The sequence below is a fragment of the Pogoniulus pusillus genome, chromosome 41 (genome assembly GCF_015220805.1).
Source record: "Pogoniulus pusillus isolate bPogPus1 chromosome 41, bPogPus1.pri, whole genome shotgun sequence".
NCBI classification, from domain to species: Eukaryota; Metazoa; Chordata; class Aves; order Piciformes; family Lybiidae; genus Pogoniulus; species Pogoniulus pusillus.
In genome coordinates, this window is record NC_087304.1 from 7,316,702 (window position 1) to 7,332,862 (window position 16,161).

At 53.7% G+C, this 16,161-nt stretch overlaps 1 protein-coding gene across 1 annotated transcript in view; it reads left to right on the plus strand.

Annotated features, from left to right (window-relative positions):
* The window catches only part of TCF3 (transcription factor 3), a 101,043-nt gene that overhangs the window by 50,373 nt on the left and 34,509 nt on the right, over positions 1 to 16,161 (plus strand). Inside the window, 2 exon segments of the mRNA XM_064175316.1 lie at positions 4,817 to 4,890; positions 6,315 to 6,408. Coding sequence (XP_064031386.1) covers positions 4,817 to 4,890; positions 6,315 to 6,408 — 168 coding nt within the window.

Below are 16,161 nucleotides of genomic sequence, written 5' to 3' on the forward strand. Positions count from 1 at the left end.
AGGTGGGCCCATGGCAGTGGGTTAAAACCGGATGATCTTTAAAGTCTCTTCCAACCCAACCCATTCTCTGATATCTCCTCCCAGTCCCACAGCCTCATGGCTGCTGTCCCTCACCACAAGGGCTTCTGTGCCCTTTCTGTGAGGAGTCTTTGACTATTCCAGCTGTTGGAGGGTCTGAGCTTGTGCCTGCTATTAATGTAGGAACCCAGAGCAGCATCTCCTTAGTGTGGCATTTTTCAGCTCCCGTGACCCGTGTGGTGGTGATGACTGGAAGCCACAGACCAGGAACTGTACAGGAGAGGCCATAAATGGCTGCTGGGCTGTGGGGATGGGGCAGAGAACCCTCACACCTTCTTTAAAGCCTTTTCTGGTTGAAGCATTGTGTGTTTAAAGTAGTTTTGTTCCTTCTGGGTGAGGAACCTCCTGACCCTGCATGACTGGTCAGGTGCATGCAGCCTTTTCCTGCAGCTCATTACCCGCTGGAGGGGTTTGGGGTTTTTGGTTGTTTGTTGGTTTGGTTTTGCTTTGCTTTTTTTTTTTTTTTTCCTGGGACTAAGCCACAGCCAAATTATTTTTATCAACACTGAGAGCTTAGGATGGTTCTTGTCTATCAGCTCCCCATAGCTGCAGCAGAGAAATTGTAAGGGGAGAGGGAAAAAAAAAAGCAGCAGCCTGTCTGACAGCTACATCTTATTCTATTAGTGTGTTTTAATTAGAACATGAGCAAGAAATGTGCCATGAATATTCATGCTCAGGGTTATTAAAATGCACAATTAATCTGTAGGCTTTTTAATAACTGTATTAATGGAGAGAGGAGGCAGCTCCTCTTTTCAGCTCCTTCTGAATTGGGAAGTCTGCCTTAGCTTGGGTGGTTTGGCAAATAGGTTTGTTTTAATGGGAGGTTGGCTCACAGCAGCTGTGGAGCACACCTGGGTTGTCCAGAGCTCCACACACCCTGCGCTGGAAGAGCCTTAGAGTGCTCAGAGGCTGGAATGTGCCAGGACAAAGCTGCTGTGTGCAAATGTAGCTCAGCTCTCTGCCACCTGAGATGGGGACAGCTCAGTTCAGGGCTTGGTTTGCAGTCTTGTTCCCCAGGCTTGCATATGTGACCATAGGAAATTCATAGCAATATAGAATGTTCCAGGGTGGAAAAGCCCTCTGAGGTCATCCAGCTCAAGCAGCAACCCAACCCCACCATGGGGCTACCAAACCTTGGCCCCAAGTGCCACGGCCACACTTCCTTCTTGGACACCTCCAGGGATGGGCACTCCACCACCTCCCTGGGCAGCCTGTGCTGATCCCTGACCACTTGGGCAGCAAAGAAATTTTTCCTCATCTCCAACCTAAGCCTGCCCTGGCACAATTTCAGGCCATTTCCTCTCCTTCTATCCTCTGATGGTAGGGAGCAGAGCCCAATCCCCACCTGGCAGCAACCTCCTTTCAGACAGCTGTATAGAGCAATGAGGTCTCTCCTCAGCCATGCCCAGGGTGAAAGAGATGCCTGCAGGATCTCATCTGCCCCGGGGTTTGTCTTACCAAGGACAGCCCAGCAGATCATGAGCAGTGCCTGTAGGCAGCCAGCATGTCATCAAATTTCCCAAGGTTCTTCTAACCATCCACTGGGCACCTGGTCAAGTTACTGGAATGGGTGCTGGGGTGCCTTTGGGCCAGCACTAGCAGGGAGCCAAAGTGTGGGGATGCCCGAGCAGCATCCTCTTTATCCCAGGCTTCCCTCCATTTGGGAGCAGAGTCTTGCTGCTGGGGGCTTGTATTTTCACAGGCTTGGCAGAGGACATTTGCTGCCAAATTTTAGGTCCTTGACTTGGATAGGAATGGAGGGAAGGGCAAGCTGGCATTGAGTGCAGGACAGGTGCCAGAAATGGAAAGCAGGCAGTCTGTTTTTTCCTGGCTTTGTCCCAGAAATCCCAGAATTCATAAAGCACCTGCAGGCTGAAGACAGAGATGTTTGCCAGCACCCTCCATGGTGGTGACTGCAGCTCAAGGAAGGTGTGAGACCTTTTTTTCCAGCAGGCATTAGCCAGTGGACAGGTCCCACTGCAGTCTGCTGGCATGGGCACGTTTGGAGGCATCTGAGCCTCTGGGGACACTTCCAGAGCCAGGAGCTGTTCTCTGGGACCATGATCACCTGGATTCACTGCAGCACTCAGTGTGCACCTGAACACCAGTGCCAGGGAGGGAAAAAAGGTCTTTGAGGTTGCACAGGATCCCTGAATCCCCAGCATGGTGGGTTTGGAAGGGACCTCCTCCAGACCAGCAGGGCGCTCACAGCAGCTTGCCCAGGATTACAAAGGCCAGGGAAGTTTGGAAGCTCTGCAGAGGAGGAGACATCACAACCTCTCTGGGCAGTCTGCTGCAGGCCTCCAGCATCATCACACCACACAAGTTTCTCCTGTTCAGGTGGAACCTGCTGAGTTCAAATTTGTGCCCATTACCCCTTGTGCTGGCACTGGGCACCACTGAGAAGAGTCTGGCCCCATCCTGCTGACACTCAGCTCTTGCTGAGCATTGCTCAGATCCCCTTTGAGGCTGCTGTTCTCCAGGCTCAACAGCCTCAGGTCTATCAGCTTTTCCTCTGCTGGTCTTCAGAGGTCCCTCCCAACCCCCACCTCACAGGGACCAGAATTTCCAAGGATATCTGAGGCTGCAGTTCCTGCTTATGTCTTCTCCTTGATGACAGAGGAGCTTTAAAAAGTCCCCTGGAAACAAAGTGAAGGGCAGGAGCTGCTGTGCCTGGTGCTGTGCTTTGCAGGGTCTGCAGCTGAAAATTGCTTTGGAGAAGCAGCAGCAAAGCAAAAAGTTTATTCTAGGAAGTGGGAGGTGGGAGAATTGGCAGCAATTCTCCCCAGCACCCAAGGTATTATTAGAGGCTTATCCCTGCTCTGCACAGTAATCACATTGGAAATTTTTGATTAGAAAACAAAATCTAAATGAGAAAAAATATGAATATTCATTAGGTGTGGAGATTAATATGCATAATTATGCAAATTAGACAGCAATTAAACACCAATTCTCCGGGGAAATGATTAACACAAAGGCACAGGAATAGAAGGATGTAATTTGAAAGAAGTTTCTGGTTAACTGCACAGTGAGGGGAGCAGGGGGAGCCCAACGGGTAGTGTGTTTGCCATGGTAATCAGCTGGGCTCCAACGAGCTGCCCCCCTGCACACACTCCTGGCCCTGCCACCAGCCTGCCTCTCTGCTGTCACCACTGCTGTCACCAGAGCTGTCACCAGAGCTGTCAGCACATCTCTGCTCTAGGCGGGACCTCTGCTGTGAGCACAGGCTGAGGGAGCTGGGGGTGTGCAGCCTGGGGAGGAGAAGACTCCAAGGGGACCTCAGAGCTTCCTGCCAGTGCCTGAAGGGATCCTGCAGGAAGGCTGCAGAGAGACTTTTCCTGAGGGTGTCTGAGATAGGCCAAGGGAAATGGTTTGGAGCTGAGGCTGAGCAGGGTTAGAGTGGAGCTGAGGATGAATTTCTTCAGCGTGAGGGTGGAGAGAGTCTGGAACAGGCTGCCCAGGGAGGCTGTGGAGTCTCCATCTCTGGAGAGCTTCCAACCCCCCCCGACCATAGTGATCCTGGGCAAGCTGCTGTGGGTGCCTTGCTGGATGCTTCCTCCCCTGAAGGTGTTCAAGGCCAGGCTGGATGAGGCCTTGGGTAAGGTAGTCTAGTCGGAGGTGTCCCTACCCATGGCAGGAGGTTGGAGATGATCTCTGAGGTCCCTTCCAACCTGAGCTATTCTGTGGTGTCCTGCAGTGCCCTACCAACACCTCAGCTGTTGGCACTTTGCTATCAATGGAGGAGCTGCTGTACAGGGCTCCCCAGAGAGCCCCTGGTGACTCTGGCACAGGGTGGGCACAGATTGGTGTTGGATACTTCTGGAAGCCATTGGGGTGCATCAAAAAAAGTGTGGCCAGCAGGTCTAGGGAGGTTCTTCTGCCCACTCTGCTCTGCCCTGGTGAGACCACACCTGGAATGTGCCAAATTCTGGGCTCCCCAGTTCAAGAGAAACAAGGACCTGCTGGAGAGAGTCCAGTGGAGGTTATGAGGATGCTGAAGGGACTGGGATCTGGTGAGGAAAGACTGAGAGACCTGGGGCTGGTTAGTCTGGAGAGGAGAAGGTGGAGAGGGGATCTGATCAACATCTATAAATATCTGAGGGGTGGGGGCAAAAATAAGGTGCCAGGCTCTTGTCAGTGGTGCCCAGCAACAAGACAAGGGGCAGTGGACACAAACTGGAAGCCAGGAGGTTCTACCTCAACATGAGAAGAAAGTTGGTTGTTGTGAGGGTGCTGGAGGCCTGGAGCAGGCTGCCCAGAGAGGTTGTGGAGCCTCCTTCTGTGGAGAGTTTCCAACCCCCCACATGCCATTGTGATCCTGGGCAAGCTGGAGCAGGGGCTTGGACTGGATGATCTCCAGAGGTCACTTCCAACCCCACCAAGATATGACCATTGAGTTTTTAGTCCAGTGTTCTCTTCCCCATCCATCTCTGGTCTCTTGGTTCATGGATGCACTCTGGAATGGAGTTCAAACACTTGTTTCTTATCTTCACACTCTCCTATGGTTTGAAGCATTTCCAGATTGTGGTGGGATTTGCTTTGAAGTTTGTGGAATAAACTCCCAGCTGGAGTGGGAAGGTGAGGAAGGAGAGGGTCAGGTCGGTTAGGCTGAGTGGAAGCAGTTCATTAATGAAAAGATTGGTCTGTTTGTAGAAGGAAGAGTTAATTTTGTGTGAACACCTTGTGAGGCTCTGCTGATAAAGCAAAAGTAACCTTTGTTCTTCCTGTTTTTCCCTAGGTTTGGATGAAAGACCAGGATCAGGTTCCTGGGGAACAGGAGATCAAAACAGCTCCACGTTTGACCAAGGCAGGGTAAGGCCAAAGCACAAACACCGAGCTGCAACCAAAACAAACAGGGGCTCTGCTGTGGCCTCCCCACACGTGGCCATGCCCAGGCTGGCTCCAGCCCTGGAACAGCTTTTCTGGACTGATGTTGGTGCTGTTGAACCTGCAGGGCTCCCAGCAGGGAGAGGGCTTTTTGCCATCCCAATCTCCCTAGGTTTTACTTCCTTGAGGACTCTCTGGAGAAAACTTCTCCTCCAAAACCTTCCTCCAGGCCCTTGCTCCATGTGGGCTCCCCACGGCTTCTCCCTCCCCTGCATTTGGCTGTGCATGGATTGCTCCTGCCTGTGGGGTGGGAGAGGTCCCCAGTGGGTTGGAGTGATCTCACCTGATGGGCTGTGCCTTGGGGAGAGCTCACTGAGCAACCTCTGTGCACAGCTTTGGCAGCCCAAGGGACCAACTCAGACTTGCTTGGTGAGGAATTTACTGCCTTGGCCAACTGAGGAGCCCTTGGTGAGGACGGAAAGTAGGGTTGTGACAGCCCTTGGTAGGAAAGGAGTCAGGGCTGCGACAGCACAGAACTAGGACCTGAGGAGAGGAGGAGAGAGACCTGAGTTGAGATTCTTCTGCCAGCTGCTCAGGTTTTATGAGTTGTGGGATTCAGTTTTACAGTGACACCTTCTTCTCCCTTGGGCCAGGGGTGGAGCAAGCACCACGATGTCAGTTCTCATTTTCATAAACATTGTCACCTTGGTCTCTCAGCTCAATCTGGGGCTGCAGGTCGATGACAGAACCTGGCAGAGAGCTGACAGCAAGGGACAGCCCCATTCTGTGTCCCTGCTTTGTGCCACATAATCAGAGGACAGGAGCAACTCCCTATGGACACAGGCTGGGAGAGCTGGGGCTGTTTAGCCTGGAGAAGGGAAAGCTCCAGGGAGACCTCAGAGCAGCCTTTCAGTACCTGAAGGGGCTTCAGTAACTGGGGAGGGACTTTGGACAAGGGCTGGGAGTTGCAGGATGAGGGACAATGGCTTTGAACTGGGAGAGGGAGAGTGAGAGTGGAGAGGAGGAGGAAACTGTTGAGAGTGAGGGTAGGGAGAGACTGGCACAGGTTGCTCAGGGAGGCTGCCTGGAGGTGTTCAAGGCCAGGTTGGATGAGGCCTTGAGCAAGCTGTGCTGGTGGGAGGTGTCCCTGCCCATGACAGGGGGTTGGAGCTGGATGATCTCGAAGGTCCCTTTCAACCCAACCCATTCTCTGATATCTCACCTCAGTGCCACATCCTCATGGCTGCAGTGCGCTGCTGTCCCTCACCATAAAGACAAGATCCTTGCTGTGCCCTTTTCATGAGGAGCCTTTGACTATTCCAGCTGTGGGAGGGTCTGAGCTTGTGGCTTGGCATCTGGGTGGGTAGCCTCTGGTGCCCAGTGGTAACTGTCCTGTATTGCTTCAGCAGAGCTATGGTGAAGGCTCTCACTACAGCGAGCACCGGGACCTGCCGGCTCACAACAGCTTGGCTTCATCACCATTCCTGGGAGCTGGACTAGTGGGTGAGTGCTTGAGCTGCTGCTGGGAACATGGGCACAGCAGGGGACATCTGACACAGAGCAGCACGTGGTGGTGGGAGCATTGGTACTACCCAGCCTTGCTGTTCCCCATGGCCACAGCTGGCTGAGCATGACCAGTGTGTGCCTAGGTGGCCAAGAAGGGCACCAGCACCCAGGCCTGCATCACCAATGGTGTAGCCCTGAACTAGGCACTGGTGAGGCCACAGCTTGAGTCTGGGTTTCAGTTTTGGGCCACTCACTCCAAGAAGGATATTGAGGAGCTGCAGAGGTCCAGAGAAGGACAACCAAGCTGGTTGGTTGGGGTTGGTTGGGACCAACAGGGCTGGGGAGTAGAGCTGATGGAGCTGAGCATGAGTACTGTGGAGAAGGGAAGGCTGAGGGAGACCTTGTTGCTCCCTACAGCTCCCTGGGAGGAGGCTGGAATTAGCTGGGGATTGGACTCTGCTTCCAGGGAACAAGTGACAGGACAGGACATGAAACTGCCTCAAGACTGGGAGAACTGAGGCTTTGTAGGCTGCAGAAGAGCAGCCTGAGGGGGATCTCATCAATGCTGAGTGATACTTAAAGGGCAGGCGTCAGCAGGGTGGCACCAGACTGTGTTCAGTGGTGCCCACTGCCAGGACAAGGGGCAGTGGGCACAAATTTGCCCATCAGAAGTTCCCTCAGACCATGAGGAAGAATTTCTGTAATTGAAAGGTGAAGAAATCCTGGAGCAGGCTGCTCAGAGAGGTGCTGGAATCTCCATTTCTGGAGACAATCAAAACACACCTGGATGTGCTCCTGTGTGACCTTCTCTAAATGCCCCTGCCATGGCAGGGGTTGGACTGTGGATGATCGCCAGAGGTCCCTTCCAACCCCACCACTCTGGTTCTGTGATTCAGACACAGCCCACACTCAGGGTCTTGCATCAGGCTTGTGGTTGCTTTGCTTTCACAACCTCGTGGTGATGTGAGCTCTGAAGAGAGCTGCATTTGGGTTTGGGGACTCTGCTTGAGTCCTGCAGGGCTCCATCAGCCCCATTTGGCTCCTGCATCCTCATCTGCAGCCAGGCCACCTGAGGAGCTGGCAGGGAGCAGCCAGTGCCATGTGGCCCCTGCCCCATGGGCTGTGCCAGAGCTGGAGATCCTGTGTGAGCCTATGCATGCAGCTCTTCTCCCAGTTACTTCTCCCTGCTCGAGGGAGGAGAGATTAAGAGCAGAAAATATCCATCCTGAAGGGCTTAGAGAGCTCTAATGGCATTAGGTCAAGAATTGGGGTTAGTCCTCCTCACCTTTGCCCACGCAGTGGTGGATAAGAGCCTCTGGTGAGCGTGGAGGAAGCAGTGTCGGGGCAGGGCACTGCAGCTGATGGGTTTTGCTGCTGCTTGGCAGGGTGAGGTTAGAAGAGGGAATCGTGTTTGAAACAGAAAATCCTCACCATGGTCAGAGGTTCCTCCTGCAGAGCTGCTTGGAAAGGGGAACAGCTGTGGGGGAGGATTTCTGAGCAGATCCCCCCTGTCCCTCTGCAGGGGTTGTTATTCCTTCTCGTTTTCTGCTCCAGGAGGATGTAAGCAAAGCAGAAGAGATGTTTGGTGATGCAGGAGCCTCGCTGCAGCTCAGCAGAGTTTCTTGGGGTGTGCGTGGGGGGGACCCATCCCAACCTCTCCCACACCTGGGGCCAAGGCAGCCTTGAGAGTCTCCAGCTGAGAAGGAGAAACTGAGGGAGGAACAAGGAGGGTTTCCCTTTGATGTGTGTGCAGGGGTGGTGCCTTTGGCTCCCTCTCAAAGCCAGGGCTGCCAGGCCTTGGCAAGCACTACAGTGCTCCCCGACACACTGTGAGCCCAACTGGTCCCCAGCATGTGGCACGGAGCCTCCCTTGCCCCAGCAGGTGCCTCAACCACCTCCCTCAATGGTGAAGGGCAGGATGGGGGCCACGCACCATGCCCATGGCTCCAGTACCCACTGGGGATGCAAGATCTCAGTTTCTGACCTGGGTGGTTGAGTGCAGCACCCAGAGCTCCACCAGAAAAACAGAAGCTGGGGAGGCTGGGAGAGAGCAGCCAGGAGGGGCCTGGGGACACCTCCCATTTCAAAGGCAACTTTTATTCCTTAAACTGAATGTGGTTAAACTAGAAAGCATCAATTCTTGGAGCAGGTGCCAAAAGCACAGCAGTAAGTTTTGCTTTGCCTCTGTGCTGAGAAGGATGGTCTGGAGGAAGACCACGGGTGACATTTTCTCTTCCTCTTCACCAAGCTCTTCTGGAAATCTTGTAAGTGGCAAAGTGGGGAGTCCCAAGGTGCTGGGTGGACAGAATGAGCATGAGACCATCACCTCCAAAATCAAAATATGTATCTGCTTCTAACTGCACCTCCCTTTCTTCAAGGAGGAACAGAAACTGCTGAAGAAACATTTCAGAAAATCACAGAGTGGCTAGAGGTGGAAAGGGACCTCTGGAGCTCAGGCAGTCCAACCCCCCCTGCTCAAGGAGGGCACCCACAGCAGCTTGCCCAGGAGCACAGTGCCCAGGGTGGGTTGGAAGCTCTGCAGAGAAGATTTCACAACCTCTATGGGCAGCCTGCTCCAGCCCTCCAGCACCCTCACACCAAAGCAGTTTATCTTCCTGTGCAGAAGGAACCTCTTGGCTTCCAGTTTGTGCCCATTGCCCCTTGTCCTGTTGCTGGGCGCTGCTGGCAAGGGTCTGGTACTGGCTGGAGAAATGCTACTAAAACAAGAGGATTTGGGCCCTGTGTTCCACATTCCTCCAGCAAATGGAAGGGAGACTCCACTCTCACCAGGCTTTGATGGTCTGGGTAATTCTTACCAACCCGAGTCAGTGCTCATGGCCTTTTGAGGGTGGAGGCTTCGGCTGCCCCTGAATGCTGACAGCATTTTGGAGCCATGGTGTGCAGGAGGAGGAGCAGCAGAGGCTGTGTTGCACTGGAGAGGAAGCTTCAATTTAACAAAAAAAAGGAGATCTGCAGTCCCTGGATGAAATCTGATCTGTGCTCAGACTGCTGGGAAGGGTCAGTGAATGATGAGCAGGGAGCAGTCACAGCCTGGAGCTCCACCACTTCCTCCTCAGAGCTTTCAAGATTGGAGGTCTTGGTCCTGCTCCTTGGGTGATGGATATTCTGTCGGAGTCTGAGTGTCCTGGTGAGCTCCAAGCATCCCAAAGAAGTCTGAGCATCCAGTTGAGTTTTAATATCCAAATGAGGTCTGAGCATCCAGATGAGGTTTAAATAACCTGGTGAGGTCGAAGCATCTGGATGAGGTTTGAGCATTCAGATCAGGCCTGAGCATCCCAGCCTCAGCTGGACAGAGGTGACAGGGACCATCCCTCTCTGCTCAGGGTGGTGGCAGAACACAGCATGGTGCCAAAGGGGCCAATCCCAGAGGGTGAGAAGCCCTTTTCTGTCCGTTCCAAATCACCAGTCTCCAAAATCTGCTTCTCTTTTAACAGCCGTGGGAAGCAGGGGTGGGCAGGGTGGGGGGCTGCTTAACCAGCAAGGAAACTGATAAGGCAGAAGAGATGCTGTCTAGTAATTATTGGAGTAATTAGCTCCTTTCAGAGGACTGCTCCTAATCTGGTGTGCATTGTGAGCTGCTGGGGATTGGCGTCTTCCTGGACAATGGCTTTAATCTGCCCACGGATGGGGCTTGTTGCTGCTCCTGCTTTTGCAACACTTCTTTTTTGTCTTCTTCCCCCTTCTGATCCTTGCTTGGGTTTTGCCTTCTCCTTTTTCCCCAGCCTGTAGCTCTGATCAAATTACTGCTGTGGGGCTGGGGGGGGGTGGGGTTGGCACACTGTGGGTGGCTGTGCCAGGGTGGTGGGGGCCGTGGGATGCTCTAGGGGATCTGTTTTGGGGTGATAGAATCATAGAATCAGCCAGTTTGGAAGAGACCTCCAAGATCATCCAGTCCAACCTATCACCCAGCCCTAGCCAGTCAACTAGACCATGGCACTAGGTGCCTCATCCAGTCTTTTCTTGAAGACCTCCAGGGACGGTGCCTCCATCACCTCCCTGGGCAGCCCATTCCAATGGGAAATCAGTCTCTCTGTGAAGAACTTCCTCCTAACATCCAGCCTAGACCTACCCCGGCACAACTTGAGACTCTGTCCCCTTGTTCTATTGCTGGTTGCCTGATGGCCCTGAAATATCTGCAGGGTGGTGTCAAGAAGGGGCCAGGCTCTTTTCAGTGATACCCTGTGACAGGACATGGGGCAATGGGCACAAAATTCAGCCCACAAAATTCCACCTGAACCTAAGGAGAAAATTCTTTCGTGTGAGGGTGCTGGAGCCATGGAGCAGACAGCCCAGAGAGATTGTGGAGTCTCATTCTCTGCAGACTTTCCAGCTTTGCCTGGATGTGTTCCTGTGTGACCTGTGCTGGATTCTATGGTCCTGCTCTGGCAGGGGTTGGACTCAATCTGTGGAGGTCCCTTCCAACTCCTAATATCCTGTGACCCCCGGGGAGGAGGCATCCTCAACCTCCCTGTGCAGCCTATTCCACAGTCTCACCATCCTTGTACTGAAGAACTTCTTCCTCAGCTCCACTCTAACCCTTCTCTCCCTCAGCTTCAATCCATTCTCCCCTGTCCTGTCTCTAGACACCCTAATGGTGTGCAGGATCCCTTCAGATATCAGAAGGCAGCTCTAAGGTCCCCCCTAGAGCCGCCTCCTCTCCAGGCTGAGCACCCCGAGCATCCTCAGCCTGTGCTCATAGCAGAGCTGCTCCAGCCCTTAGGATGAGATGGTCCTGAATGCTGAGGACAAACCCTGCTGCTGGAGCTGGTGGCAGCCTGGGGAAAGAGGAATTTTGGTTCTGCCACCTTGTCTCCAGGATCAGATCTGGGAGGGCAGAGGGGGGATGCTCTGCAGAAGCCTGAAGTGAGGGCAAGCCTGGGGCAGGCTTTGTCTAAAGCCCAGCACAGACAGATCCTGCAAGAGGGAATGTGCTGGGGAGAGCAGACATGGCTTGCTGAGCAGGGGAAGGCAATGTGGGCAGGCACAGGGCATGAGAGGGAGTGGAGGCGGTGGCAAAGGCAGGAATGGGATGGCAGGACACACAGTGCCAGGGAGAGCTGGAAATGCTGAGTGCTCCCAGCTGGGTTTTGGATGCACCTGGCTCAAGGTGCCCTCTGCTGTGCTGCACCTTTGCAGGCCGGGATTGCAGAGGTGGATTCATCAGGAAGGATTCAAAGGGAAGCCCTTTCCCATCAAGGGATTTATTCCCAATAATCTTTCAGCTTGGGGAAGTTCTACCCCTTGAGATACCTTAACCCCCAGCTGCAGGATTTCAGTAACTCAGTTAGGAGCAAGGTGGCATCTGGGGACATTCCTAGTGTTTGAGACCTGCCTCAGTCCCTGCCCTTGTCGTGGTCCTGTGGCTTTCCCACCATTTCCAGGCAGTGCCGCAGGTCAGTGGCTGTGACAAGGTGACTCAGGCAAATTCCAGCTCCTTGCAACCTCTGTGGCTGACACTTTGCTGGCAGCAGAAGCAGCACCTTCTGCTGGCAAGTGCAGCTGCTTCTTGCCCAACTCATGGACTCTTTTTATCTCAGTAGGCTGGAGACATTAGATTCATTGCTCTTCCTCCTGCCTTGTTTTCCTAGCCAGTTAAATGCAGAATTTCTCCTGCTGAGGTTTTTCTTGGTTTGTCTCTTCGAAGTGATGATGAAGGAGGGAGCTGGGGCTGGCCACATCTCTTCTTTCCCTTCCCCATTTCCCCCATTCCAGAGACGCCAACTGACCCAAGCACGCAGCACATAGAATCAACCAGGTTGGAAGAAAGCTCCAAGCTCATCCAGCCCAACCTAGCACCCAGCCCTACCCAATCAACCAGACCATGGCACTAAGTGCCTCATCCAGGCTTTTCTTGAAGACCTCCAGGCACGGCCACTCCACCACCTCCCTGGGCAGCCCATTCCAATGCCAATCACTCTCTGTTTTCATTTGGTTAAGGGATTTTTGTTGTTCTGGGGTTTTTGTTTGTTTGTTAAAAAAAAACCAGAAACAACAAAAACATCTCTGAAGCTGGGCGTGAAAGGTAGAAGAATCACGAAACTGGTTGGAGAAGACCCTTGAGATCATCAAGTCCAGCCCTTAACCCAGCACTGCCAGGGCACCACCAACCCGTGGTCCTCAGCACCACATCTCCATGGCTTTGAAACCCCTCCAGGAATGGGGACTTCATCACTGCCCTGGGCAGCCTGCCCCAGGCCTTGACAGCCCTTTTGGGGAAGAAATTGTTCCTCATGTCTGACCTAAACGTCTCCTGAGGCAGCTTGAGACTTGTCTTGTCCTATCACTGGTTCCTAGAAAAAAGAGCCCAACCCCCACCTCAGTGCAGCCTCCTCTCAGGGAGCGAGCTGCAGAAAACAATGAGGTCTCCCTCAGCCTCCTGCTCTCTACACTGCTCACCCCCAGCTCCTTCACTGCTCTTCCCCAGCCCTGTTCTCCAGACCCTGCCCCAGCTTTTTTGCCCTTCTCTGGACCTGCTTCAGCCTCTCAATTTCCTCCTTGGAGTGAAGAGACAAAACTGACCCCAGGACTCAAGCTATGGTGTCACCAGTACCCCATCCAGGGGCACCATTACTGCCTTGCTCCTTCTGCCCACACCATTGCTGCTCCAGAACAGGCTGCTGGTGCCCTTCTTGGCCACCTGGGCACCCCCCTGGCTCATGTTCAGTCACTCTCACCCAGCACCCTCGGGTCCTTTTCTGCTGGGCAGTTTCAAGCCACTCTGCCCCCAGCCTGGAGTCTTCCAGGGGTTGTGACCCAAGTGCAGGACCCAGACCTTGGCCTTGTTTGTCCTCATTAATGCAGCCTGTGCAGATCCTTTCTGGTTCAGGCCAAGGCACTGGGTTGCAGTCCTTCATCTTCCTGCCCTTGTGCCAAGAGCCCTCCCTGTGGTTCAGTTTCTGAGGTTATCTGTTGAGGGCAGAAGTGTTTGGCTTGGGCCTCACCACCCAAGCCATGGCTGGCAGCAGCAGGCAGTTGTCAGCCTGGCTGTCAGTGACCAGATAAAGTGGTGTGGCATCACCCTGGGGTGCTGCAGGAACCACTGCAACCCTCCTGGTGCCACAACCTGTTGAGCTCTTTGTGTGGCCAGGGCTGGGGCCAGTGGAGCTGCTAAGCTCTTTTAGAAATTAGGTCGTTTAGGGGATCCCTGCTCTGACATCCTGACCTTTGTTTACTTAATGTTTAAGCCTTTGAAGCCAAATAGCAGTGGTGCTGCAGCCTCCAGCTGTCACCAAAGGTGAGGGGTGGCAGGGCCTGGCCTGCAGTTCTGGGACTCCTGGCATGGCAAGAAGCGGGGTGGGGGGGGAGGGGGGGGCGGGGCTTGTGTTTGGGGAGACCCACTCTAGCTGTGGATATCTCTGGGTGTTCAGCCTGGAGAAGACAAGGCTCCAGGCAGACCTCAGAGCAGTCTTCCAGTACCTGAAGGAGCTCCAGGAGAGCTGGGGGGGAATTTTTGCCAAGGACTGGGAGTGCCAGGACAAGGGACAATGGCATTGAGCTGGGAGAGGGGAGAGTGAGAGTGGAGATGAGGAGGAAATTGTTGAGTGTGAGAGTGGGGAGAGACTGGCACAAGTTGTCTAAGGAGGCTGTGGATGTCCCCTGCCTGGAGGTGTTCAAGGCCAGGTTGGATGAGGCCTTGAGCACCTTGTGCTGGTGGGAGATGTCCCTGCCCATGGCAGGGGTTGGCACTGCATGATCTTGAAGGTCTCTTCCAGCCCAAACCATTCAATGAAATTTGGGATTGAATTCAAGGCCTCCGTGCTAAGGTTACAAACCAAGCCCCCTCCTCTCTCTTCCCACTTCTCTACCCTGTGCTTCAGGGCTCTGTTTTGGGGAACTTTGCTCTCCATCTTTTGATCTGCTCCTCAAACCTCTTCACAGGGTGCAGAGTTGCCTGCCAGCCCAAATGTTCCTCTGTGCCCTAACCCCTATCTCAGCAGGCTGTGCTGGTGCCTCCCAATTTTGTATGCTAAGCCAGACCCAAAGGCAGGATGCAGGTGCCCCTTTTTGGGAAGGGATTTGGCCAGGATGGGGGCTGGCAGAGCCCAGCACCTCCCAGCCTTAACCTGGGCAGAGTCCCCTGTGGTGGCATGGGGCAGCTGCTGGAGAAGAGCCATCCAGCTGTGGATTCCACAGCATTTTTGATCATCATCTGTTTTCCTCTCTCCTGCCTCTTTTCCCTGATGACAATGAATAGCAGGGAAAATCCCTTGTGGATTTTCAGTTCAGGTTTTCACATTTTTCCATGAAAAAAGTGCCTGTCCCCCACTAGAGGAGAGTTTAGTTCTGCTTTGGCTGGAGGGGAGGCCCCAGAGCAGGCTGTTGTGCTTCTGCACATTGTAAAATTATTCCCCAGGGACTCATGGATTCACAGAATGAACTGGGTGAGAAGGGACATTAAAGATCATCCCGTTCCAACTGCCTGCCATGGACACTTCACTTTAGCCCAGGTTGCTCAAGGCCCCATCTAGCTGCCCTTGAACAGCTCCAGGGAGGGGGCATCCACAAGCTTCCTGGGCAACCTGTGCCAGTGTCTCCCCACCCTTACTGCCCTGGCAGTGGGGTCCTTCCTCAGGGATGTCTCCAGGCACCCATGAGTGCTCCTTGCTTGGAGCCATGGTGTACTGCTGGGCGGTGACAGCGAGGACAGAGTCTGGCTGCAAGGCCCTTTCAGGATGGAAACATTTCAGTGTCACCCTAGACTTCTGTTTCTTTACTCCTTGAAAGCCCTCTTCTGAGCAGCATGTGGGCAGGGTGAGGTTGGGTGTTTGATAAAAGACTTGCTGGGTGCTAAAGTTCACTCTACAGTGCCTGGGCATGTGGACTGGGCTCGCCCACAGCTGCTGCGAGGAGCTCCAGGAGGGGCCTGCCCCTTAGAACCTGATGGAGTGGGCTAAGGAAGGAAGGAAGGAAGGGCTCTGCTGTTGAGTGCAGGCTCTTCAGAGATGGGGTTTGGGGAAACAGCATCTCCAGCAGGACAGGGGATGAAGGTAATTGTGGAATCATAGAATGTTAGGGTTTGGAAGTGACCTCTAGAGATCATTAAGTCCAATTCCCCTGCCAGAGCAGGATCTCACAGGGCAGGTCACACAGGAACACATCCAAATGGGTTTGAAAATCTCCAGAGAAGGAGACTCCACAACCTCTCAGAGCAACTTGCTCCATGGCTACAGCCTCTCACACCAAAGAGATTTCTCCTCGTTGGGCTCCAGCTTGTACCCATTGGTCCTTGTCCTATCACTGGGCATCACCAAACAGAGCCTGACATCTCATTCTTGTCCCTCACCCCTCAGATCCCCTCTCAGCCTTTTCCTCTCCAGACTAGCCAGTCCCAGGGCTCTCAGCCTTTCTTCATAGCAGAGATGTTCCAGTCCCTTCAGCATCCTCATAGGACTCATCATTAGGTCCCTGTCTCTCTTGAACTGGGGAACCTAGAACTGGGCACAGTATTCCATGTTTGGTCTCATCAGTGTGGAGGGGGAGCAGAACCTCCCTAGACCTGCTGGCCACACTCTTCTTAATGCCAGTGCCCTGGGAAGCAGGAGCCCAGCTCCTGCAGGCTGCTCTGATGTCATTCCTGTGGTGTGGAAAGTGCCCAGCAGGACTGGTCCCTCGCTGCCTGTCTTTCAGATTGCTCTCTTGTTGCCTCTGCCAAGTTCAGCTGGCTCTTATTAACGTGTCTGGAGGGATTTTTTGGCTCGGGTCTGGCACTGGCAGTTTCCATGGCCACGG